The sequence below is a fragment of the Paramormyrops kingsleyae genome, chromosome 9 (genome assembly GCF_048594095.1).
Source record: "Paramormyrops kingsleyae isolate MSU_618 chromosome 9, PKINGS_0.4, whole genome shotgun sequence".
NCBI lineage: Eukaryota > Metazoa > Chordata > Actinopteri > Osteoglossiformes > Mormyridae > Paramormyrops > Paramormyrops kingsleyae.
In genome coordinates, this window is record NC_132805.1 from 664,336 (window position 1) to 691,852 (window position 27,517).

General features: G+C 46.4%; 1 protein-coding gene across 5 annotated transcripts; it reads left to right on the forward strand.

Annotated features, from left to right (window-relative positions):
* nkd2b (NKD inhibitor of WNT signaling pathway 2b) lies at positions 1-25,782 on the forward strand. Of its 5 annotated transcripts, none has more exons than XM_023824261.2 (10): positions 3-437; positions 549-575; positions 664-752; positions 20,822-20,882; positions 21,044-21,141; positions 22,247-22,342; positions 22,468-22,621; positions 23,095-23,188; positions 23,590-23,717; positions 24,213-25,779. In XM_023824261.2, exons 1-10 carry the CDS (start codon positions 413-415, stop codon positions 24,782-24,784), a joined length of 1,344 nt encoding a protein of 447 aa, XP_023680029.1. In that variant the 5' UTR covers positions 3-412; the 3' UTR covers positions 24,785-25,779. The 5 variants fall into 5 exon arrangements, with proteins under 5 accessions (XP_072572056.1, XP_072572055.1, XP_023680031.1 ...); XM_023824262.2 differs by having other exon boundaries at positions 4-437; positions 22,471-22,621; positions 24,213-25,777; XM_072715954.1 differs by lacking the exon at positions 22,247-22,342 and having other exon boundaries at positions 2-437; positions 24,213-25,781.
* Positions 25,783-27,517: the final 1,735 nt, after the last annotated feature.

Sequence of the window (27,517 nt, forward strand, 5' to 3'; positions counted from 1 at the left end):
CTGTTCTCTGTCTTGTCAGTTTGTCATCAAATTGGATCCAGTTAAGACCGCTCTGGGTCAGCACAAAACGAAATAAAAAGTGCAGCCAATAGAGGACGCCATTAACACTGTGGGTTTGCGAGCGTGTTCTCTGCTTTAAACTGTTGCTCGCCTAGGCGCAGTCAGTGGTGGGGCAGCTTCCCTTTGCGCAGTGTGATTTCAGCGGAAAGTGACCCGTTTAGCAGAAAGTGACCCCACCACTGAGAAATAACAATGCACGTGATCGCTCTGTAAAAAACAGAGCACATTTCGATACAAATTTGTGCTTTGAGCAACGGACATAATCTAATCATGTCGATTAAGTTACCTCTACATCGTTGAACAATTGCTATATGGACTTCTAACTTAACAAGAACCTTTCCTGGGAAATAAAATGGGCAAACTCCAATCAAAACACGGTAAGTAATAATGTGGAATTAAAAGTACTCTTAATACGAGTATTCATATTAAATGAAAGTGCAGGTTGTAAATTGTTTCTTGTATTTTCTTTTTTTGCGATTAAAATCTAGCTTGCAAACGTAGAGAAAACCCTGAAGGTGAGAATCGTCCTTTCTTTAAAGCTCTGATGTATAAATGACATGACATTTATCCAGTTTTGCTTACACTGACTTTGCTGATTTACAGGAGACAGTTTGGTCATAAACGCCTCTCGTAGGGGGATGGAAGACTGCGAGCGCTTCGGTGCTCCGGAGCATAAAATAATAGATGGGCAGGTAAGAATGACTTTGCAGGGGACAAGATTTAATAACATTTGCGCACAACTCAGGGGGAATACGTGCATGAGCACGGACGTCTCATTGTGTGTTTGTCCGTTTCAAAAATCAATTTGTATATGCTGCTTAATTTTCTGAATGCAACGAATACAACTGCAGTAAACACTGCTTATAATAAGCAATAGAAATTGCAGTTATTCTAACCTGAGAATGCCCGAGGAGGTTAACTTGGGTTAATTCTGATGGGCCACTAGATGGTTCGCGATTAAGAGGTTGGTTCGAGCCGGATCCAGTGACTTAAAGAAATGATTTGTTAAACCACTGTGTATATAAATTGTGGTACACGGGGCTTATTTTCTATACAGGATTATTTAATAACAGTGAAAAGTTGAGGTACTAGTAATAAGTTAAGCCCTTGTTCGTTTTAGTAAATGTTTAAAAGTAAATGTGTGTTAATTATTCACGGCAGGGGGGTAGTGTTCATATCAACTCCAAAGGCTTAAATGCAAACTTAAAAACTTTAAGGCTGACCCATTTCTAAGGAAAGTAAGATGAAAGAGTGGATGACAAATGTGTCCAGATCATTCATCTACCTAACGTTTGGAACGAAAACAGTTGCTTTTAACCGGAAATGTCTTGCCACTTCTACTGTAGTTCGTTTTCCTGGCTCCACAGCTGCGATAAATTATACGAGCAGCTAGAGCAATAGGCCTACCAATTTTAAATTTTTTAGCATACTCGATTGCTGAAAAGAGCCATTTCTTTAAAAGAGAGATCATTCATTCTTACACGTTGTTGCAACTGGAAATAATTTACAACAATGTATGCTTCCAATAACTACTTTCAATAACAGCAGTTGCTTTTGTCTTCAAGCTGGAAAAGCGGTACATATGTTTCTTCTTTAGAACTGTCATAAATTCAGCCCCAGCATCCCACTGGATATTGTGCCAAAAGCATGACTCATTCTTACATAAATAAACAAATGGATTAATAAATAAAATGATCCTTTTGGCAACAGAATGCACGTGTCGGGTGTGAGAGTTGTGGTGCGGCGTCGTTCGTCATGTTTACCTGCAGGGCAAACTGCCCTCTAGCACCAAGGTTCTGGCCCGAGTAATCAGGAAATATTCTCCTTTCATACGAGCAGTAACGGCAAATGTCTGTCCAGGTAACTTTCACGGCTTCGAACCGACATCACCGCTGCGAGAGGTTTAATCTTCTAAAGGAGAGGTCGGTGTCCCCCAGCTTAGAGAGTCAATCAGATTCATGTCTCAGTGCCAGTTGCACTGTTAGTTCGACTCGGGTATGTCTCTCTATTTATAAATCAGTTGCGCCAGTGTCCTTACATCTCATAATATCAGTTTGAGTAGCTCGTCGATTAATTAATAATGCCTGAATTTCACTTAAACAATCATGCAGGGGGTGGCCCGGTGGTGCTGTGGTTAGCATGGTCTTCCCACACTCCTGCTCTTATGAGGCTTCCTCACATAGTCTAAAAACACTCTAAGGTGAATTGGAGTTTCCAGATTGGCTGCAGGTGTGAATATGTGTGTGAATGGTGTGTGTGCCCTGTAGTGGGGTGTCACTAACCTTGGGATAAGGTCCAAGTGAAGATTCCTAGAAAGTGGACAGGTGGGTAGTCAGTCATTATGTAAAGGCTATAGAGGAAAGTCCCAATGTGCGATACAGATGTAGCCTAAAGGTTTGTGACAGTAAAGCTTCTGGCTGGCGTTGTTTGTTTGGCGGCGGACAGACAGCCAGCCGTCGTTGCTTTATGGGGAATAGCCCCTGTCTCTCTGACAGCTATCGGTCCCTGAGGAGCACTTCGCTAATGCGGCTCGTGCAGATTTCAGCTGGTTAGACACTGGATACGAGGCTTTGGCTCTGGACGGACACTGGATATGAGGACTGATGTCATGGCTGCTGGCGGAATCACTGGGCGTAGTGCTTCCCCTCAAAAATAGCTTGTGCTCCCACTGGGCAAGTATTTGTGACATAATATTACATCACTCTAATTTGAGTATGGTGCTGAAAGATCTGGGCTGAAGGCATAATGACGAGAAAAAGTTACAAGGGTCTTTGTGAAGAGAAACAGGGTCCCCCAGGCATGAGGGAGGGGGCCCGTATCAGAGCAATTGCCCACCCAGCGACAGTCAATTAAAAAGCAATTTTCTTCACGCCAGAAGTCTTTTGGTGTCCCCCTGAGGAAAAGCACCATCAGTGCAGACTTTGTAGTTTGATGATAGAGGGTGGGTTGCACTTTCGATTTAATCAGAGGCCTTGCTTTGATTTATTTTTTTCTGTAGCCAAACCTCCACTCATACACACCCCAAGATTGACAAATGGGGTCTTTTAAAAATAATCCATTTGGTAATGTAACTTTCACACTGATTGCTTGTGCTTAAATTGAATTTGGACAGTAGGCAGCAAGGGCGTAGATTTTGTTATAGACGGTAGGAACATGTTCCGACCAATAATGTGGGAGGACCGTGTGTGTTTAGGGGGGCGGGGGAGTTCGAGACTGATTTAGTCCCTACCAATGTCGAAATGAAACCTAGGTACTTGCTTGGCAGTAGGTATCCTGTTGAGATAGAGGTCTGACTGATGCCTTGACATGGAAAACAACTATAAAAGTAGATTGTATCTATCGGCAGTATATTGGTGAAACCAGGGAGCGTTTTTATTGAAGACCAGCTGCAGTCTTGGGGAAGTTACTGGCAAAAGTAACCCATTAAAGACAGGTGGAAAGTTCAGGTCCAGAAAGTACAAGTCCAGACCAAGGTTTTGTTTCAACAGACCAGTTGAGTATAAAAAGTGAGAGTCACAGAGTACTCAACTGGTCAGTTGGGAAAAAAACTCTGGTCTGGACTTCTACTTTCTGGACCTGAACTTTCCACCTGTCTGTAATGGGTTAATTTTGTCAGTAAATTTCCCAACACTGACCAGCTGAAGATGGTCAAGCAGTTACATGTTTTTAGCATTTACCAAAATAGACAAATTTGAAGGGACTTTGGCAATTCTCAGCATTCTACCAACCAGAAGGTCTTTTTCTTTAGGAGGCCCAAGCAGGGTATGTCTGTGCTTCTTGGTTAGGCCTCAGTCTACTTCACGCAGTCTTCATATCTAATTGTGAAGTCTGTGTAGTAAGTGTGACCTTACCCCTAATTCCCTTCCTTGGCTCTCCTGAAGACCACAGCATCCCTCTCAGCGAGAAGGAGCCCCGATTCCTGCATCCATGCGGCCCACGGTTGATTAACGGCTGCAAGAAACAGATGTCGCCGTGAAATATGCAAGGCGATGCTATACCGAGCGTGTTTTTCGGGGGGAAGCAGAGGGAAGGCATGCGCTGTGCATTTTGGGCTCGGCCCAAGCCTCCTTAGAAAAGCCATGCCCCCCCCCCCCATCTCCCAGCAGAGGAACGTATAATGGAGTGCAGCTGGGCAGCGGTCGAGGCGGAATTAAAAAAGAAAAAGAAAATAAAGCGTATGAGCGGGATGCTTGAAAAAAGGCCAGTGCATGTTATTGCTCTTTGTTTGTGTGTTTATTTACTTTTTTGTTTTTTCACACACATAGTCTCACTTTTTATGTTTTTTAATATTTTACATACATTCCCTGAACAGGAATGTTTACAAAATGTTCCAGATCCTTCTTACTAAAGAGCAAACATTGGAGTAAAAGGCTGACATCAGCTCAGGATGGATCATCTATATCAGCATTTGTTCTTAATTTGCAGATGAATGAATTTAATTCAAAGGCTTTAATAGTCGTTCATAATGGCTCCTGCTGTTCTCAGTCCTAGGAATGACATTTAACGAAGCTGTAAATCAGATCCCTTTTCTATTTAAGCTTGAAGCAAACCGATGAAACGGTTAACAGACGTGTATGACGTTTCTCCGGTCTGAATAAGTAACTTGGCTGGATGGGGCAGGCACTGACGTGTAGGTGCCCTGCTGAAGAGTCAGGCCTTTCCCAGTGAAATGTCTAACGGTAAAGGCAGATATAAATACCGCTTTGGAGGAATGCATCGGCTCTGCAGCTAAGTGTAGAGTGTGAGAAACACATCTGCAGTTCAGTCAGCTGCACCTGGGCCAACAATGCGCTCGGAAAAAATCTGATATCGATTTGGAAAATACCATTGCTGGATATATTGTGATTTTGTTTGTGTTCCTCTGCTCATACTACGTAGACAGGACTACTTCCATAGAGTGACAAATGAACCTTTGTGATAAAATTACCCAAGGATTTTGCCAGTCGTGGTTTATTCTACTCAGGAGTGGTGGCCACAGTATGGTAGCTGACTAATTTGAAGTAACACTTGTCTTGTCTCTCTTGATATCTTTGGTCATGTGACTGACATTCCGACGCAAAGACTTCGCTATTATGCAGTAAGACAGGAGTTTCTGAGCTTATTACAGTGACAGCTGAGGCTTCTAGGGAAATAATCTGATGGGCACTAGCAGACAGTGGTTGGTGACCATGGCTCTAAACGTTTGTTTATAAAAATATTTTTAAAATGTGATTTCTTAGTTTTTTCCACTTTCTTAATGTGTATTAAAAATGAACATTTGAAGTACAGGTTTACGTATTGTTGTGGAATCTTTAAAAGGGTAAGAATTTAGCGTCGTTAAGGAAAGAAGTAAAGGTTGAAAATGAACCTGTCGCCGTTGTAAGAAACGCCAGTCCAGGGTTCTGGGGTTTCATTTTCTGTAGTGGAGTAAAGAGCGTCCAGCCAAGGTGGCTGATACTCGCCTACAGCTGAAATACTGCTCGACGTCCATGTCTCTCTGGGATTGGTAGCCTGGTTTTAGGCTCTCTGTCTCATTATTCAGCTAAATGTCCGATGAGAGGCGATGTTGTGTTTCTGAGATGCATCGGGGGGAGAGGTAGGACCCTGCATTTGGTTGCCCCCCCCCCCCCCCCCCCTCGGTGTCGTCAGGCAGACCAAGGTGGAGTAGGACCCCTAAGCTGTCTGGCACTCACTTCAAAGGCGACGTGGAAAGTTATGAAGGGCCTCTGGGATCAGTGGAGCCACTGTGCTCGTTCCTGAGGGCTGTAAAAATACGGAGTTATGCCGTAAGAGTAGGAGAGACGCTCCGTCTGCTTTTATTCTTTGGGTGGGGGCTACAGCTTTAGGCCAGGAAATGGATGATAAAGCTCTGGATTTTTGGGGAGCCATTTTTAGTAATAAATGAAATGCAGACGTCAGATGGCGAGGTTGCGTAGCGGTGCAGTCTGCGATAAGCTCTCGAGTTGTGTGAATAGTCATATCAAATAAAAAGACATCTCTCTGTCAGCTCTGGAAGAAATGTAATAGAACTTTCTAGAAATTTAGCCACAAGCCCATGAGGTGTGTTTAAGGCTTCCTTTGGGCTCTGTTTGCATGCAAAGTTTGGACAGAAGAGCAGTGTGGACAGAGCATAGATCTGCTGCCTATGCAGTGTCACCTTCCACTGCCTATGCAGTGTCGCCTTCCACTGCCTATGCAGTGTCGCCTTCCACTGCCTATGCAGTGTCACCTTCCACTGCCTAAGCAGTGTCACCTTCCAGACGTTGGTATTTATTCTTTCCCGCTGGAGTTTAACTTCCCGAGTGAGATGTAATGGGAGTGCTGGCCTTGTGTTTAAGTGTGATATTATGGTCTTTTCCGGGTCGGGGAGGCGTGGGGTAGTCAAAGGCATGCAAATGTGTCTAAGCTACTTTTGAAGGGATACAGAGACTGGTCTTTATTTATTTTTTGTTCGTTACTTTTCCTTCTCCTTCTTTTCTTTTCTTTTCTTGTTTTAATTTGCACAAGAAGAGCTCTGTGAGCCTTCATCTCCAACTCCGAGGCATGTGGTCGGCATCCAGAACAGCGGGGTCTTTCAGAGCTGCCGGGGCGCACATCTGCTCCTGGTTTGGAGTGGGGAGAGGGACCGTGGTGGAAATGGCACGGGGGGGGGGGGGGGGGGAAGGGTTATTCTTGCACTGATATGTCTGGGATGTGACGGACATGGAAGGAAGTGTTGGGGACCCCTGGATCTTCACGGCCTGGCAGGTGAAGGTGCTTTAACTTTGGCTCCTGGGAAGAGGCGGGGGGGGGGGGGGGGACAGGCGGTAGAAATAGCTGGATAAGTCACCCCCCCTTTTTTGAGCCTGAGATTCTTTTTCCTCATATGAGGTTCCCCCCTACCCCATAAAGGTGAAACCTGGCTGCCTGCTGATCTCCTCTGCCCTCGGTAGGTGTACCCCCTCCTCCCTCCACCCTAACCCCTTCCACCCTCCACCCTAACCCCCTACACCCTCCACCCTAACCCCCTCCACCCTCCACCCTCCACCCTAACCCCCTCCACCCTCCAATCTAACCCCCTACACCCTCCACCCTAACCCCCTCCACCCTAACCCCCTACACCCTCCACCCTAACCCCCTCCACCCTCCACCCTCCACCCTAACCCCCTACACCCTCCACCCTCCACCCTAACCCCCTCCACCCTCCACCCTAACCCCCTCCACCCTCCAATCTAACCCCCTACACCCTCCACCCTCCACCCTAACCCCCTCCACCCTAACCCCCTACACCCTCCACCCTAACCCCCTCCACCCTCCACCCTCCACCCTAACCCCCTCCACCCTAACCCCCTACACCCTCCACCCTCCACCCTAACCCCCTCCACCCTCCACCCTAACCCCCTACACCCTCCACCCTAACCCCCTACACCCTCCACCCTAACCCCCCCACCCTCCACCCTCCACCCTAACCCCCTCCACCCTCCACCCTCGCACGCTGCCTTGGGACGGCGAACCTCCGCGCTCCCTGTCAGCGCCTCTAGCGCTTTGAAATACGATACCAGTGTTTCCACCCCAGGTGTATGCGCGCGTGTGTATGCGCGTGTGTGTCTGCGCACGTGTGTCTGCGCGCCTGCATCTGCACATGTGTGTCTGACTGCATCCACCTTCCCGTCTGTGATCTGCATGACCTTTGTCTTGGAAACTGCGTTTTAAATTCTGGCAGCCAGGTTGTGTGTTTATTTACACAGGGATATTTTTTACTGCCCTCTGAAGCTGTTTGCTCACTTTTGGCAGAAGCCCCCCCCCCACCCCGCACATGTTATTTCAGGGGGGTGTATCTGTCTTTTAGCACGTCTGTTAAAATTGTAGTAATAGGCAGCCTGACAGTCATAGTAGAGAGTCATAGTCCAGGTGGCCGCCTTAGACGTGGAAACTATCGTGTGGTTCCATGTTATTAGATATGTTACATTTGTTATGGATAATGGTGGCCTGACGCCTCTGGCAGTGGGGGTGTGAGTCCCACCCCCGGCTCCATGTGTGTGGAGTTTGCATGTCCGGGCAGGTGTTCCCTGGGTGCTCTGGTTTCCTCCCACTGCGTGAACACATACGGTAAAGTGAATTTGCGCCTGGAGAATTGCCCATGGTGTGTGTGTGTGTGTTTCTGTTTGTATGTGTGTGTGTGTGTGTGTGTGAGTATCATCATAGTCTGGCATCTCCTCCATGATGTTCCCATCCTTGTGTCCTCTGCTTCCCGGGATACACTCCAGATTCACCACCACCCTGTACTGAATAAGTGCTCCTGGCAGAGAGACGGACAGTGCGTCACTGTTACACGACTTTGATCTTGCGCTTACAGTAGTGGGAATTCCCACGGTGGCTTATGAAGACAGAGTTCGCATTTGTGCAGAAGGGCCGTGACAAGTATGTTGTCTCACTCAACTCCTACTGCCTGGAATAGTGGACTTTCTTTGGTTGTATTTGGCCGCAGTGATGATGCACGGAACATTCAGAGGTCTGGAAAATATGAGTGAGATTAATACACTTCCCGCCCATTTAAAACGGCAATAACAATTAAAGCGGTCACACGGGGGCTGGTAAATCAGCAGGGACCTCCAGCAGTCCTGGATGAGGGTGTTTAAATGGGCCGCCTGGAGCCGCAGCCACCGGCTCAGCTCGGGGGGGTCAACGCGGCACGGGCCGTCTGCTGCTCGTCGTAGGAAAGAAAATCCCCCGGGCCGGAGGCCAGGCCTCGCCTTGGTCGGCTCTTGGCGACGGCTGCAGAATTCTGGTCTTTTCGCCTTTGATCTCGCCTTGAGGCCCAGCCAAGCAAAGCACAGGGACACTCAGAGGCTGCTGCATTTTAGGCTGTAAGGTAGGTTTCCACATGATCCCTGGTTCCGCTGCTGTGGCCTTCAGCACCCTGCCAGGTGGACCCTCTGCCTACAGGGACGGCCCATGTCATTTTGTTAAGCTTCTTCTAACTATTAACCTTAAGTTGTTAATACCATTAGCTGGTGTATACATGAATCCTTGCTTTGGCAAGTAAGCATATAATAAGCATATTATCAATATTCAGGGATTAGTGGATTAGTGTTTTTCCGGAGTAAGTTTGCAAAGCCTTGATGAAATGGCCTTCAGAAAGTAATGATGATACTCTTTGAACCACAGAGAATGACAACATCAGTAATACTGTTGCAAGAGGTATATGCAACTTATGTATGCCCTTTGTGACTGACTGTAAAACACACACACACATAGACCCAGACACGCAGACACAGGTTTGTAATTATATATTTGTGGGGACTCTCCATTCATTTCTTTTTTTTTTTAACTCGTTTTTATTTTGTTTCACAAGGTGCAGTCATACAATAGGTACATCTAAATATCTGAAGATACAATACAGGCATAAACAAATGTCCCAAGGAACAGTCCTTGTGTTCTCCCACTTTGTCATTGTCTATGGGTGATTTCAAATATCCACAATCCAGTACCAATTTTCCACTCAAATTCCCTCCAGATAGGGCTATTTGTTATTTTATGTCCTTCTCTACATGATTTCTGACAGTTTTTAATCACAGATTATGGTGTTCATTTCCAATTCCCATTTTTCCTTAACATCTATACTATTGTCCTGTAATGCCTCCTGTAGTGTTTTATACATATGTGATATAATCTTGGTTTTAATAGTTCCTTTAATTACTAATATAATGAGGTGTTCTATTTTGGATGGCAATTTGCATAATCTATCCCATTCTTGATGTTTCTGTAGGTAATGTCTCAGCTGTAGGTATTTAAAAAATGTATTGGCTGGGAGATCATGCTCATGCTGAAGTTGTTCAAATGACAATAGGTAAGCTCCTTCAAACAACTGATCCAACATAATTAGGCCTCTTTCTTCCCATTTTTTGAAACCTGCTTCCAATGTAGATGGAGGGACATCTATATTATGTGCAATCTTTACTACTCTGGATATTGACATAGGGAGTTTTAATTTCTTTCTCGCAACTGACCAAATTTTTAGAGTAGTTTTCACCCATGGTTTTCAATGCTATTTAGGCTCCTAGATCATTGGTTGAGAAATGGGATAGTGTCTAATGGTATATTTAGGCAGCTATTCTGTTCCATCCTAACCCAAATGGTGTCTTTAGCTTGAGATAGCCGAGCAGCCATGGATCTAAGCTGAGCTGTCCAGTTTTGAAGATTTGATAGATCCAGACCCCCATTTTCTTTTGAGCATATGATTCTTTTAAATTTAATTCTAGGTCTTTTGTTTTGCCATATGAATTTTGACAACCATTTATTAATTATTTTGAATATAGAAGTGGGGACTATTAAGGGTAGAGACTGGAACAGGAAAAGTAATCTTGGGAGTACGTTCATTCGTATGGTTTTCCTAGCACATGTTATAATGTTCAGTGTTCTCCTAATATTATTTGCACCTTGTCTATTGGGGATAAAGCCTGTCTGATCAGGATTAATCAATTTAGTTATTATTTTTTGTTTTCACCAGGATATTGGTGAATTAATGGGACTAGAGATCTTTCCGAAAGAAATGTTCAGTTTGGTTAATGTCCCCTTTAATTTTAATTATAGCTTTTTATGTGATATGTTGTCTGAGTTGCTGGCATTGGACTGGCCTGGAATAAGTTTTAATATGTTTTTTTTAAAGCCTAAATGTTTTTATTAAGATCGATGTTTTCTTTCAAAGCTTATAAAACACAATATGACACATTATTTCCATACATACTCTTACATATAACCCTGTCCTGTGCTTATTGAAGCTGTTTCTGTTTTTGTTTCCTAATAGAAACACAGAATACATTTACACCTTTTCCTTAATGAGGTACTAGAATTTAAGGTACAAGGAAAGACATTCTAATTTGTTATTGGAGTACACCACTGGTTTCCATAAAATTAAAAAGTTTAATAAGTGTCATTATTTTAACAAGTTGAGCAAATATCGACTTACATGTTTAACTAATTGTGTGAAATCAAATAATATTTCCGTGTCTTCGGATACAGCCTCATGCGTGATGTTTGTTAATGAAAGTCATTTTTGTGGATCTTTTCTCTCTCTAAGAGTACACAATTTTTGAAGCTTTATGATGAACGGGCTTTGACAAGGCCGTCTTTATTGCATCTGTCTTTGTGGAAAAGAAAGTAGGGAGTAGAGAAATCAGCCCCAAAACTTGGTACAATACAGTTGTTGTTTCTGAGACGGCTTTTGTTGGTCTTAGTATTTGATGTTGTTCAGGAGATGAGTAAGAACAGGACGGCGTGATTTTAAACATAACTGTCAAGAATCAGCTAAAGATTTATTGACCTTGCTGGACTATGTAGGTTCACGTTGCCTAGGTGATGAACACTGCATGATACCCTGAGATGCCCATGCCCCAGAACCCCCCCCCCCCCAGGTGCTCGTCTGACGGCTTCACAGAGCCCCTGCAGGGTGTGAAAGCAAGCCCACGGCCACGCTGTCCGTCGGCACACAGGACAAGCTAGCAGAAAGAAAAACAAACGGGAAAGAGAGAGGAGGGCTGCATGGCTGACCGGCTGTTTGCTGTTGTTGTGGTCCTGCTGGACATCTGTGGAACACATCACACTGTGCTGCCACTGAACGCACTCCCTGTGTTCAGAGATACTTAACGACACTCCCTGTTTCAGAGATACTGAACGCACTGCACTCCCTGTGTTCAGAGATACTGAACGACACTCCCTGTGTTCAGAGATACTGAACGCACTCACCTTCTTATAGTGTTTAAAACAGTCATCTAATGGATCATTTTGCTTCCTTTTTCGAACAAGTAATAGTGATAATAACAGAAATGGAATTAGGAGGCTAGTTGTTAGTGATAGTCAGACAGATCTGTGGCTCAACATGAAGTAAAGATGAAATGCTAATTAAGGGGTCCTGCAGTTCAGGAGTGCGGCACACAGGTTAGGGGTCATGGCACAGGACATGGTACATGGTAGATGGTACACAGGTTAGGGGTCATGGCAGAGGACATGGTACATGGTAGATGGTACACAGGTTAGGGGTCATGGCAGAGGACATGGTACATGGTAGATGGTACACAGGTTAGGGGTCATGGCAGAGGACATGGTACATGGTAGATGGTACACAGGTTAGGGGTCATGGCAGAGGACATGGTACATGGTAGATGGTACACAGGTTAGGGGTCATGGCACAGGACATGGTACATGGTAGATGGTATACAGGTTAGGGGTCATGGCAGAGGACATGGTACATGGTAGATGGTACACAGGTTAGGGGTCATGGCAGAGGACATGGTACATGGTAGATGGTACACAGGTTAGGGGTCATGGCAGAGGACATGGTACATGGTAGATGGTACACAGGTTAGGGGTCATGGCAGAGGACATGGTACATGGTAGATGGTACACAGGTTAGGGGTCATGGCAGAGGACATGGTACATGGTAGATGGTACACAGGTTAGGGGTCATGGCAGAGGACATGGTACATGGTAGATGGTACACAGGTTAGGGGTCATGGCAGAGGACATGGTACATGGTAGATGGTACACAGGTTAGGGGTCATGGCAGAGGACATGGTACATGGTAGATGGTACATCCTTCATGGGTGCCAGTCACAAGAAATGGAAATTTCACTGGAATTTTTTTGAATGCCCTGTCACCTAAACCATGTATCTTTTGTTTATGTAAGGAGACCAGAGTCTTGGCAATTCCATATACACCAACCCATCCATCCATCCATCCATCCATCCATTTCCTTATCCTGTATAAAGTCACAGTGTGAGCGTGTAACCTATCCCAGGAAGCATGGGACATGAACCAAAGCCAGTCCATCTGTCAATATCAGTATAATAAAAATAAACAATAAATGTGTATATTATAAATAAATATAACATCTAGAAGTGCAGCCTAATATGAGCTGATTTACATTGTAATGTAATGCTGACCTAATCACGCAGATACAGTACGGATTGAGTTGTTGTGCTATCAGAGGATGATCACATGATTGATGCTTCAGTACTTGCTAACATAAAATAACAACAGCTTTGTGTTATCTGCGCTGTTTTCGATGACAGGAAATTACGTAATCCTCGACCTTGTTGTCTGTCAACGGCAGTGAAGAGATCAGCATCCACCCGCCCCGGCGGGTCCTTCAATACAGCGTTCCTCCGCCCCCTCCCTCACCCATGCGAATTCGACCCGTGGAAATGCACCCTCACATCTGAAAGCGATTAGACGCGGCTTCAAAGCACATAGCGAGCTTCGCTGGCGGCCCGCAGCTCGGAGCGCCGCCAGAGAGCCCAGGCTACGGCGGGGGGGGGGCGATGCATGCGTGCCGTCACCCCCACGCTCTCCCCAGGCGACCCTGTCATACTCACCGAATCTCATTCATTATTTATACTTATTACTTATTACTGTCTGTGGTTTGCCTGAATAAAACTGGAGTTTTTAATGGAGCGTTTCTGGTTAGTTGACCTCTCTAAGGTCCAACAGCAGTTCTACGGGGCTCTCTTCAAAGCTGCTATTTTATCCCCGTTTGTTTCCTGCATGGATGCCGATTTCATTTTTCTGATTCATACATTCAATTTGTATTTTTTTTTTTATTATTGTTTAGCAATATGGCAGCGTTTCCCAATCCGGTCCTCGGGACCCACAGTCAGTCCATGTTTTTGCTCCTTCCCAGCTCCCAGCAAAAATGTGGACTGTATGGCAGGGAGCTGGGAGGGGTCAGTCCGCTTTGAAGGCAGATTAGAGGCAGATTAGAGGCTTCCCATTTATTGGGTTCCTTCAAAAGTAAATGAAAAGAATACAAGAGATCATATTGTGCTGGTAATTTTGAAATATCTGCCCTTTCAATGAAATATCTGCCCCCACGTATTAAGCAAGAATGTGATTTCTTTTCTTTTATTTGATTTTTTTCCTCTTCTGGCTCTGAAATGTCTGGAGTTGCTCAAATGAAAATGCAGTGAAATCCTCCAAAGCCCCTGAGAACAGGACCTGAGCTGAGGAGTCTGAGGGGACCAGTGACCCTTTGCTGTGCTCAGCAGCAACATGACAGAATCTGCTCGCTCTGTGCGTGTGATTTGGCGTCTTTGTATGCATGTGTGCACGTGTGTTAGAGGGTCAGTTATACACCCGCTGGATACAGGGTTCACTGTGATCCAGGACTGGCTAAGTGGTAACGGATGGATGGACAGGCTGTGGTGTAAAACGTTCTGTTGGACAGACGCTCCCCGGGTTACAATGGGGTTACATTCCAATAAACCTATCATAAGGCAAAAATATCAATACAGAACACCTAAGCTGATCATAGCCTAGCCTAGCCTACCTTAAACATGCTTACATTTGCCTACAGTTCAAAATCATTAACATAAAGCCTATTTTATAATAAAGTGTTGAATATCTCATGTGATTTAATGAATAATGCACTGAAAGTGAAAAACAGAATTGAATTAGAATACCCGTCGTAAAGTCAAAATATCGTAATGGATCATCACAACCTGAGTAGCGTCTGTATTAGTAAGGGGGTGGAAGTCATCACACATAAAAATCCAGTTAAAATTAGGTCAGCCTATTAATTTACATTTCCAAACTCGTTTTAAATAACAGGAAACTTCAAGAGATGCTTGCAAACTGAAACAGAAATGATTAACATAATCAAATAACTCCAAGCATAAAATGTCAGTCTCAAAATAAAGTTTAATTCCTTTTTATGCATCGCTGTTAATATGCAGTGTGACCTATTCAAGTCCTATCCATGGAGCAGTTACAGAAATGATGTTATTGCCGAAAGGGCACCCGGCTATGGTTGGTCTTTCCTCTCACAGACCACAGACCCCCCCCCGCCTGATCATAGCAGCGCAGGAATGTCGACTTGGCATCACGGTGACCTCTGCTGTCTCGTCCCCGCATCCCTTCTTGGCTTCCAACCCCTTCTGGCCGTGCCTTGTGATTTGCGTAGAGGTGTATCGCCTTATTCACTCACCCGTGGCCGGTACGTTGTGCTCTTTTTTGTGAAATTCGACCAAAGGATGTGTTAACGTGTCATCGATGGCCCTGAGCTTCCAGTGCCCTTCTGCCCCCATAACTGGGTGACGGCACAGTGGGGGATTCCTTTTGCTTTTTCGTGCCCCGTGATGGGATGTCCGGGGAAGGGGCTTTGCAGCTGACCCTTCAGTGACCCCGGTCAGGCGTCACATCTGTGAGGAACTTCACAGCTTGGAAGTAAGCTTGTTCTTACACCACCGTCAAGAATGCCTTCGGCACTGGGGGTGTGTGTCTGCGCTGGGGGTGTGTGTCTGCGCTGGGGGTGTGTGTCTGCGCTGGGGGTGTGTGTCTGCGCTCTGGGTGTGTGTCTGCGCTGGGGGTGTGTGTCTGCGCTGGGGGTGTGTGTCTGCGCTGGGGGTGTGTGTCTGCGCTGGGGCTGTAAACGAGGCTTTGACAGGCAGCCTGGCCTGCTCCTGAACGAGAGGAATGCCTTCATGAGCAGCTCTGACAGGTGGCTGCCAATAGCATTGGCACAAATTCTGCTTTTTCTGTGGAAAAAAACGATGAGGTTCACGTGCAGGATTTCAGACTCAGGATTTCAGACTCGGAATCTTGTGCCATTTTTGTGCTTTGTGCTGGGTTTTATTGCACTGGGCTTATTTTAAACCTGGCCCTGCTCTCCTGAACCTTTTCCCTGTTTGAAATGAACCTTCATTCCCCTGAAGCCGACACATGGTGGTTTGTTCACCTTACTGGGGCGACTGGATGCGATGTGGACCAGCCCACGCGTGGCTGGTATCTGTGGCACGCCCTGGCACTGTGGCACGCCCTGGCACTGTGGCACGCCCTGGCACTGTGGCATGCCCTGGCACTGCCGTGCCGCTGCTGAAGATTCCCTGCTACTGGCCGGCTGCCCTCACGCGCCGCTTTAACGTAGCATCTACCAACTCTGACTTAAGCTGCATGTGTTGTAGTCATTCTTGCAAATCTATATCGCTGTCTATATCTATGTCTCTATCTGTATTTATATCTATATCCCTGCAAAAAGGGTGCTCTGTTGAAGACATTGCAAGGTGAATGTTCTTTGATCCACTTAAATGTTATTCTGTTCAAATGCTAACTTCCCTTTCTGGGTTTTTAACAGATTTTCCACACAGCCGTTGTCTACTTGCTGTGTGGTCTTTGCATTGCCCTTCTTGTCCTTTTTTTCTGTCCTGCTGCTGGTGCCACAGCTGCGTGACCTCTGACCCCATAACTAGGTCCATGTCGCTGCTACCTCCGTGCCCCTCCTCCCCCACATTCCCGAGCCCGCTGCGATTTTGAAAGGATGCCGGAATGTGGAACAAATCTCCCAGATCCGGCCCCTTCCCACAGGCGCCCCCCCCATCCAGCGTGCATGTGCAGAGGGGCTTTTCACGCCCGCCTGGAGGTCGCCCCCCCCCCAGCCAGCTGCGGCCGCTGGTGTGACCGACACCCCTCTGCACGATGCCCTTCTCACCCCGCATTCCCAGTCTCTGTCACCGTGGCCGGCAGTTGCGATTCCCTTTGTGCTGTTTACATGGTGTTTGTTTGTTGTTGTTACACCACTTGTGTATAAGCAGTTGTGGGTAACAGTGTATAAGCTGGTCGGGTCTTATCACAGGGCAGGATTTCTTGCTTCGCTGGGAAATTTGTGGGATTTACGGTTTCCCAGTTTAAATGGGCTTTACCTTCATTTAACCCAGACACCCTGAAATTGCACAAGTTCCAATACTGGCCCCGGAATAAATGTAAGCGCAGTGTTGCTGTTGTACATGTGCTCTATCATTTTTCTGTGAGTTTTCATTTTCCAAAAGAGAGGTGAATGGGGAATGGTATTGGAGGGCTGTACCGCAAGGCGTTGTCTGCATGGGGCCCGAAACGCGGCTGGAGAGGAGGCCGTAATGGGTGCTGCTCACCGCTATACTGGGTCACAGTGGTCCAGAGCCTTTCCCAGTAATAACGGGCGCAGGGAATGACCCAAGATGGGCACCAAACCATCACAGCAATGTCTTGACATTCAGTAACAGACATTATTAGGCACACATTATTCTGCTGTTTTTATTGATAGTAAAACATCAGAAGGCTGTAAATCCATTAAGCAAAAACAGGCTTTTGCTTGTGTAGTTTCAGAAGCTGACAGGGTACTGAGAGCTCATTACCACCATGTTGATATTTGGTCCAGATCTGTGTTCTCCTGCATCACCTCTATTCCCATGATGCCCGGTGCTCTGCCCTGAGCTACAGAGTGTACCTGCTTGTTGCTGTTGGCTGAAGCCTTAAAAACACTCCTGCCTGCAATGGTTGTGCCCTAAGCAGCGGTGTCCCCCCGCCCCCACCCCCACCCCCACCCCCCCAAACCACTTCGTACCCTGCCAGGGAACAGCGGACCGTGATGGCTGTTCCTCTGAGCTGATCGTCAATCTCCGGCCCATGTTTGATCTCGTCTGCCCCTCGCGGCCTGACTCCTCAGCACCATCACTTAACTGTAGAGAAAGTCCCAAGAAAACGCTGAACGTTTCTAAGCATGGGAACCTGTTGGTGCTGCTGGGAACAACAAGAAATGGACAAAAACACTTCTGGAAAAGAAATCACACAGACAATTATAGTTCATAATCTTAGGGCTGGGTCAGACTTACCGCGGACGTGGCCACGCCACAGTGCGCGGTACTGCTGGACCGTCCATGTTCCTGGATGTTCTCACTTCTCATACCAATGTGCCATGTCCTTATGTACTTTGACCCCTGGCCTGGGGTGGCGCTGTAGAGCAAAGCTGCTCTTATTTCATGTTTATGAAGTGTGGTACCGATATTATAAGTATTTCAGTCAAACTAACTTTGCATTATATACTTACAGTATAGAAGGACACAGGTATGTGGTCTTTAGTTACAGACATGGATTTTATTTTAGTTTGCAGTCATCTGGGAGTGTTTATAACCCCATAGTGCGGAATCATAAAAATGCCAGTATTTCTGGACTTCCTCAGTCACGCTTTATTCTTTCTGCTCCTTTTCTCCTGGCCAGTGAATAATGGAGCACGCTTTTGTCACAGAACGGCTGCAATATCTGTGTCATTCCGATTGTTGATTGGTGCACGCCCTCGTGTGCGCCCCCCCTCCCCCTGCATTGTCTTCACGTGCGACCTGCTGTGTGTAAATACTGCATAACAGCCGCATGTTCTGTGGAACGTCAGTGTCCACGTTATGTATAAACCAGCCCTTACAGCAACGCTTTACAAACTCAGTGATGTGTGGATAGACTACTGAAAATGTTCATATGGTTTTTAGAGGACAAAAATATGACAAGTTATCATATGTGAAAAGGAAAATTATTGTCCTGTGAAGAAAACACATTTACAAAACCATCAATTTGCTTTTCTGACCCAATATAGGAACATTGGGCAGGACATGGCGTTTTAAGTCAGTTTTCTGTGGCAGTGAGAACAAGCAGGCCGAATGGTAAATTGAAAAGAATAAGCAGTGTGGCCATAACCGCTGGCCTGCGTCTGGAGGCAGGCGACGCATCGCCCGTCATTACAGGCCATGAAGTTTCTCCGCTGTGTGCATTTACCAAGCCAGCGCGCGGCTGCGGCCTGTCAAGCGGCTGGATCTCCGAACCCTAATCTAGCGGGGCATGGTAGGCTGGTCTCGGGTTTGTTCAGCCAACATGGACGCCATCCAGTGGAAAGGAGGCCTGCTGTCCCGGAGGCCTGCTGTCCCGCAATCCTGCAGCCCCAGGCCTTCCTCTTGAGAGTCGTCTGACGTGAGCCGAGAGCCTGTATTATTCTTTTCTTCTCGAAAATCTAGCAGAACTCAAGCGTGTGGTAGGCTTATTGCTAATATATTGCTTATTGCTAATAAAACCCATTGAACAAAATGTAAAGTGTACCAGACGGAAATGTGCTTCTGTTATAACCGTGAGCAGGGAGCCAAATGTAATATTCTCCAGGAGAATATAATATTCGCCAGAGTAACCAAGTAAGGTTTTGGTTCTGTGGGTCGCTTGAAACAGAGGCTCTGGTCCTTTGGATAGAGAGGAGTCAGATGAGGTTGTTCTGGCATCTCATAATCATCGATGCACCAATCGATCGGCCAGCGATTGGAATGGGCCGATTTTCAGCCTTACATATTTCCGATTACGAACCGATCTTGAGCATGTGTAGTAAATCATATGCGCAGTCGCGCGCACCTTCAGACATGCTAAAATGTCCGTAGTTTGGAAATCCTTCAGCGTGAGCCAAGCGGACGCAAAATTCGCTATCTGCAGCACGTAGGGTGCCACCTGGTGGTCTCCAGGGGGAGCTGTTCCCAAGTATCTCCCATTGGGAAGATGCTCTGGGAAGAAGATCCATTACACACTGGAGGGATTATACCTTCCAGATGGGAATGTCTAGGGATCCCCCGCAATGAACTGGAAGTTGTGGCCATGGAAAAAGAGATTTGGTGTGACCTTCCACTGAGAAGCAGTGTGAGTATGATGATGAAGGTGTCTAGCAGCACTGCTCATATCTGTCTTGGAGCTTGGAGACCCATTTCCGAGCTGGACTGGCACCTCTCCTGGGTTAAACAGCTCTGGAAGATGGTTGATTACTCCTGCCTGTCCTTCACTAGTGATGCTGACCCCCGGTAACCCGGATCCGGCATCTCAGGCAGTGCCGAAGGCAAAGTTTGACAGGGTTAAGACTCATGCTTTACAAACTGTGTGATGCATCGCTGAGAATCCCAGTTTTTTGGCATCCCTAGATAAACACAGTTCTGCTCCTCAGATCCGCAGCCCTTCGTGAGCACGGAAGGGGAAGCTTTTCACAGAGATGCAGCACATGCTTCTAGTGCTTTCTATATCAGCAGATAGGGGCCCCTATAAAGTGCAGGGGCCCCTAAATCTGCCAGGGTATCCAAGCCCCTCTGTTGCCTCCAGACTTAATGTAGGTGCCCTTCCTTGGTTGATTATTTTATATATTTGAAGGACACCTTAAGAGAGATCACATCCTCAGGAACATGGTGAATATCTGGTTTTCTGTTGGTTTTATTTGCACTCTTCTGAGGCCCAGTATGCCCAGTGCTCCCATTAGACGATAATGTGAACAGAGCAGCCTTTCACTTCAGACAGTCACGCTGCCCTCGAAGTCGCCCGGAACAGGCCGCCTTTACCCCAGCTGCTGAAGTTCTGAAGATTTAAATAGCAGAGCATTACACAACAGATCACAGTATCAACCCCCACCCCACGTTTGCTGCAGCCCCCCAGCTGCAGGGATGGCCAAATTCCCCTGCAAAGTCATTCCAGTCATGGGCAAATCTGGCAAACCCTCTTTGCGGGGGGCAGAGTGCATCTCCCTTCAGCCGCGCCTCCTGCTCTCTCCTCTGCGGATGTGGGCGGCGTTCGCTGTGCAGCCGCGCCTCCCGCCCTCACCTCCGCAGATGTGGCTGGCGTTCGCTGTGCAGCCGCGCCTCCCGCCCTCACCTCCGCAGATGTGGCTGGCGTTCGCTGTGCAGCCGCGCCTCCCGCCCTCTCCTCCGCGGATGTGGGCGTCGTTCGCTGTGCAGCCGCGCCTCCCGCCCTCTCCTCCGCGGATGTGGGCGTCGTTCGCTGTGCAGCCGCGCCTCCCGCCCTCTCCTCCGTGGATGTGGGCGGCATTTGCTGTGCAGCCGCGCCTCCCGCTCTCTCCTCCGTGGATGTGGGCGTCGTTTGCTGTGCAGCCGCGCCTCCCGCCCTCTCCTCCGCGGATGTGGGTGGCGTTTTCTGTGCGTTGAGGAGTTGCAGATTCACACACATCTCCCCCTCTGCCTCCTTCTCTCTCTCCAGGAATTACCAGGTGCCGAACCGAGTGATGGGCAGTTTCTAGACAATCACAGTCCCCTGGAGGGTAAATAGAGGCATTACATTAAACGTTTCTTAATACTTAATCAGTCTCTGGATTTTATTATCAATTTATAGTCAATAAAGTGCCCCATCTATTAAAAAAACCAATCAGATCTATTTCTGCATGTGGGTCTGACTTTAAGACGCGTGTTGTCTGTCTCCCAGTGACATTGCCCCCGGAGAGACTGGAAGGGGGGGGGAGCTTCAGGAATGGGGAACGAGATGCGTCAAAAGACCACGGCAAGAAGTGTGTCACTGTGGAGGTGAGTGTTGCCCTGGTGCCCCCTTCTTCAAGGCACCCTGGGGTTGGTAGACAGCAAAGGTTTCCCTGGAATGATAATAATATTCTGATTCTGATTCTGATCAACTGGGGTGGTAGATTCCGGAGGCCCAGAACATTACAGGGGTCCTTGAATAAATAAGATTACTGGTAAAATTGGGCAGGAAGGCCTGAGGTGACATTTTATTTAATCAAGGGCCTGATATTTCTAGCTACACACCTGGCCGTTAATTCTTCTGTTCAGTAAGAAACAGTAAGAAGGATAATGTCTGATTTCCCTGTGAAGTAAGACAAGAAGAAGTCACACTTTGCTCAGTACAATTTTATTCAACGTATTAAGCAATACTTCTAAGAAAGTCATACATTGAATAAAATCAAAGTGCAACCTTTTCTTGTCATACTTGATTGATTCTTTTTCGTGGTCCAGGACTCTGATATTGGTGCTAAATCACTCGGCAGGAAGCCTGTTTTTTTGTACTTCATTGATCTCTCTGTGAGGAATTCTGTGGGAGGATCAGAGACAGACTGACGTTTTTGTGTGGGAATGTACGTTCGCGTAGGTGTGATTATTTCGATTGTTAATGAGGGAGTGAATGGTTTGTTTCTGGTGAAGTTTAAGGGGATAATATTCCACACTTTGGGCTGAACTATAGAGTCTGTTATTTTGTCCCTCGTGGGGTGGCGAGCCTGCTCTGGGAACGCCGCTTTCTCCGGCCTGGCTGCTGTGTTAGCCATACTCCTGCAGTTTATTTTTCCAATTACAAGTCGGTTACTAGATACCCCTGAATCACAGGGTTTCTAAGAGGCCTGTAACTGAGAAACTGTGGTTGAAATCCTGTTCCCAGAATAGAAAGAGAGGGAAAATTTTCTTTTTGTTGTTCCCTACAAACACATATGATGTTAAACTAAATATGCTACAGAGCATGTCTTTGCTGAATATCATTAAATAAATTTGTGAAAATCCTGCATGATAAAAGTTACCTTTCCATGTTTTTTTTGTGTCAAAGTTGTCTGGACAGGGTAAATTACAGGCCAATACTGGCCTCTAGTGGTTGCTTTAATAAGTGACACTGTTGCTATGGTGACAGGACCTGGAATGCGCCATGTCTGTAGAGGAAGATAACCGTCAGGAGTGGATCTTCACCCTTTATGACTTTGACAACAACGGCAAAGTGACCAAAGAGGTGCAGCTTCACCCCAGTTCTCTCACAAAACGCTCATCACGATTAAAATGAGCGAACGTCGCAAACATCTGTCTCATTATTTTCAAACTGTGCCCCCCCCCATCCCTGCATCTCCCTTGTTCTAGCAGGACATGTCCAGTCTCATGCACACCATATATGACGTAGTGGATGCCTCAGTGAATCACTCATCCAGCAGTAAGGGTAGGAGCCTGCGTGTGAAGCTGACCGTGGCCCCGGGGCCCAGCGATCGCAGACGGGAGGCCCTCACTGGGGGATCAGGTGAGCGACGGGGGTGGGGGTGAAGGTGACCTGCCTCTGGTTCTGAACTTACACATAGATGTAAATAGTTAGGAAAGTGGAGTTTAGACCCTTTTAGTAATTCAACTGCAAACGCACTATGAAAATAGTAATTGAAGTACTTTTAAATATTGTAAAATTGTATGCCATGTCTCTTTAGAGCCAAATATACTGTAAATATACACTAATTGGATAAGATTTTATCTTAAACTTCAGTTGCTGGAGTATCACAGGTGTATTTTTGCTAAATATTCACAGTAGTGCACAAGCTTTATTGTCTCTTTTATAGTTTGACTATATGCTTATGTATAATATTATTTACTCTTTTGCTTATTGTTTACATCTGTTGTATATTATTTACTTTATATCTGTATTGCATCGGCTTTGTAAACCTCTGACGTAACCTTGTTGCGTGTAACACAACGACCTTGGAATGGGCTGGCGGTGCCCTTCAGCCCCCTTAGAGAGACACCCAAGGTGCTGCCGACCCGAGCCTGATCACCAGGAGGGGGGGCGCTGTGTGGACAGGAGGCTTTCGACGCACTTCAGGTGAGCACAGCTGAGTCCCGCCTCTCTCTGGTGACTGACCGGATAGTGCTTCTAGTGTAAATACCACCACGTTTGTGCTCCTTCAGTAGTCCTTGTTTATCATGTGACCAGACATTTTAAGTGATATTAGCTTACTGTGCTGTAGGAGAAGTCCATCTTATAATCAGTCATTATTTATTATACCTCAGTAAATTCCCTTGCAATTCTTCAACAAAACCTGTACTCTGTACCCTGTAATTTACTGCACCTCTACATGACCATCCTTCTTAGAGATAACTCCCTAAGGGCGCCCCCTGGTGGACATGACATTTCTCACCCTACTGGTGCCTATACCCTTCAGCTGCTGACATGCACACGGTTTGCTGGTGAACCACAGCCCTTCCTCTCTCACCCCCCTCCAGGAGGCAAAACAATGACGCTTCTCTGAGTGCTGAGAGAAACCATTACTGTGTTGACGAGAACACAGAGAGAAGGAATCATTATCTGGACCTGGCTGGGATAGAAAATTACACCTCAAGATTTGAAAGTGGTGAATATCACAGCTTTGGCGGAAAGTGTGACTTACATAACATTAAATCGGCATCGCTTTACACACACCGCCCCCATCACATGGAGGGATTATGATGTTGTGATGTCTGTCTCCTCCATTAGGGGGCAGACTATTGACCTTCAGAAGCTGTCTGGTTTGTTTTATTCTGACTTGTTGCTGTTGAACTGCATAGAGGAGTTTGGGGATCTGGGTACATCTCAGTCTTGGCAGATTTATGGCAGAGTTTTGTTGACTTTAATGATGAATTGTTCTGAATCATTTACTTTGTGAAACACTTGCATAAGATGCAAAATACCCAAATTTATGCAAATTCAGTGAGTCTCTGCTAGTGGCTATACCGTGGGGGCATTTATTTGCTCCCCTGGGCTAAGAAATTTTAAGTATATTAATTGGCAAATCTCACATAAAATTGAAAGTAAAAAAATATGATTAGGAGAAATACAAACAACCTTTCTGTCCTCCTCTGTCCACCAGGGGGCGCCCTTCTGCAGCCTCATCAGGAAGCCCAAGCGCAGGGGGGAGCTGTGTGGCAAAGCCGGGCTCGCTCCCAGGAGTCCGAGGCCCACATGGCCCACCAGCGCCGCTCGCAGGTCCTAGGGGAGAACTGCGCTTTTATGGAAACGCGCGGGAGGGGAGCCCAGTTTGTGAGGTCACCTAAAGGCGCATCGAGGGGTCAAATCCCAGGAGGTGCGATTGGAGGTAACAGATCCGGAAGGCCGCTGACTGGCTCGCAGGCGGGGCTGGGTGCTCAGGACGTGTACCACCTCCCTGCCCAGACCCCTGCACCCCAAGCCCACGCCCAGCACAGCTCCAGCAGGCGGCTCCGGGTGAGAGCCAGGGATGCTCTGTCCCCGTCCAGGGCCCCCAACCCCGCGTTTCAGCAGCAGCCGGCCCCCTCTGGCGTTCCCCCGGGCTTGGAGCGGGAACATGCGCCCACCCTAGCCGGCAGCCCTGGGTTTGTGGTGCCCGTCGTCCAGCGTCATGAGCACCACCATCACCATGAGCACCACCATCACCACCATCACCACCACTACCACCAATCATGAGTGAAGGGGGCGGGGCTTCGCATGAGGCTAGTTAGCTGCTCCACAGAGAGCTACCATCTTCTCAGATATCTCTCCCCACTTGTGCCTATAGCCTGCAGCTGCTGACAAGAAAAGCAAGAAAAACAACTATTATCCCACAAAGGGCCATTCAGGGTTTTCCTTAAGTTACATATTATAGCCTCAGCCAGTCACATGACCAGATGGACAGGGGCGTGGCTAGAGGGCCCCCACCCCAACCCAATTCAATTATGTTCCAAATTTCAGATGGCTTACCTGCACAGTCCTATTTATGTGGATACTTCCCATTAAATAGCTAGAGCGAGTCCAGGGAGTTGATGGCTGTCTTGGTGGATGAGCTCCCAGTCCCGTGAAAGGTGCATCTCTTTAAGCTTCGTTAAAAACGCGGTTTCCTACCCGCTGTCAACTCTGCTGTGGACTTAGGGCCTTTCCTCTACATGTGTGTATTTTTAAATATATAAGGTATTATAAATCACCACTGCCATTTGAATTTTAATACCTTTCCTATTCATATAGCTGTAAAATTATTATATTGTATATGCATATTTATTGTTGCTTCTATACACATATATACTCTTTTATATATTTTAATAAAAACGTTAGTTTGAATGGTATATGTGTCATGGGTTCCCTGTATCACATTCCTCTGTGGCTTGAGTATACGACTACAATAGTAACAGACAAAAAGCATTAAAGAAGGATTTTACACTTGCAGTATTTATTTGTGTTGCAAAGTAATTGATTATTAGACGTTGCCCTTTGCCAATGTCTGGAAATGCTTATACTGTCATTGGGGCTTTAAAAAGATTGTTCTCCAAAGAAAACTGTATCAATTACGTGATGGTATTAAATGTACTTTGCATGTTTTATAAAATAATACAGTGATGCATTTATTTAAGGCTGAAGGGATATACAGACCTGGAAAAAATTAAGAGACCAGAGCAAAATGTTTAATTTGCTGATTTCCCAGCTTATGGGTCCTGTAAACATGGTGCCACCCTTTGAAGGGAAGTAAAACTGAGGTCCTGACTCTCTGAGGTCAAAAAAGATCCCAAGGCATCTTCTGAATGGGTGGTACCCCGATGTCCTGGCTGCATCGTCCACTGTGGTCCAATCAAATCTGGCCTTAATAATCCCCTATATTTAATTGGTAAATTCTCTCCTCTTCCTTCATCACCTTGGCTACTGATGGTGAGCGTACTGGTGCAGGGCGGCTGCCATCGCATCATCCAGGTGGGGGCTGTGGGTGATGTGGCTCCCCATTGCTTTGCGTGTTGTGAAAAGCGCTAGATAAATGCAGCTTTCACCCCTTGCAGTCCTAACTGTCCTAGCAGTGCACTTCCCATTCCTTTTGAAGGTCACTTGATGTCATTCTCCGATTCTGTCATCTCTGGCATTAGAAAGTTGCTTCTGTCCTTTGGTCCCTGCCAGTCTCTCCTGCTTCACCTCATTCTTCTTTACTGCTGTATTAAACTTTGAGCCTGGAAGCGGCCTGCCGCTCAGTGTAGCCTCTGCCAGCAAAACCAAAATTAAACCTAAATTTAAAAATTCAGATTTAAAAAAAATATAGATATATATATAGAGTGGTCTAGTTTTTTTCCAGAGCTGTATATTTTCAACAATGAAGCTGGATGTGATTCCACCCTACAGGGTACCTTATACAGTAAATTCATGTAACTGCACCACAGCACTTAAAGGGCACTTGAGGTTTGGTCAAACCACATCCATGTGACTGATTTTCTGCATGATGGTATTGTAGGGTAATATGCAAAATGCCATTATAAGAGTGCTAGCAAAAATGGAAGAAATCAGGGGTATGTAAGGCCTTTTAGCCCAGCTGTCTGTTGCTTGATCTTTATATTTGTAAGCATGAAGTGATTTATTTGCAGGTGCTACATGGGCATAGTTGTTAGCAGTAGTGTCACAGCCCCAGCGTTGGGGATGTGATCGTCAGCCCCAGTTAACATGTTCTCCCTCAGTTTGCATTGGTGGTCCGGGGTGCCCTGTGTTCCGTGGGCTGAGACCATGTACTGGATACGCGGTTGGCAAATTCGAGGGCATATTACAGAGGAAATCTTACACATGTCGAGTAGCTGGAATCAAACATGTATAGTGTTTGTATAGTATAGTAAATATTATGGATCGTTTTTTTATATATAAATACAATTTAGACTGGCTTTAATAATTAAATGAAATTAATTACACTCTCCTTAATCATTTACAAATGTTTCATTTAATATTGTCGATTAGCTTATAATCCTGTCCCTGATGTTTACGATTTCCTAAATAGTTTAGAAGTAGCAATGCAATATTTGTGTTAAATAATCAAATGTGCAGAATATGTCTTTATTGATATACTGTATCTCCCTTTAAGGTTAACATGCTGTGTGTGATTCAGATCGCCGCAACTTCTCGATCGGCTCTGTCCGTAGCATTTGCAATTAAGCCTTTTTAACCGAGTGGTCAGCGCTGATTTATCGTCCCCGCGTGCCATGTGCCTCCCAGCTACCCACGAGCTCCCGCTTTCAGCGCTGGCCATGGGGGATTTGTCCGGGGTCAAATAAGAACCCAGCCGGGACAAACAATGGAAGCTATGAAAGAAGAGAGGAGGGTGGAATAAATGCAAATATATCCAGTTTGTGCGGCTGCGAAAACCTCCCCCGGTCCTGACAAGCGGCGAATCTCCGTCCGGAGTCTGTCGGTGGCTGGAAGGCG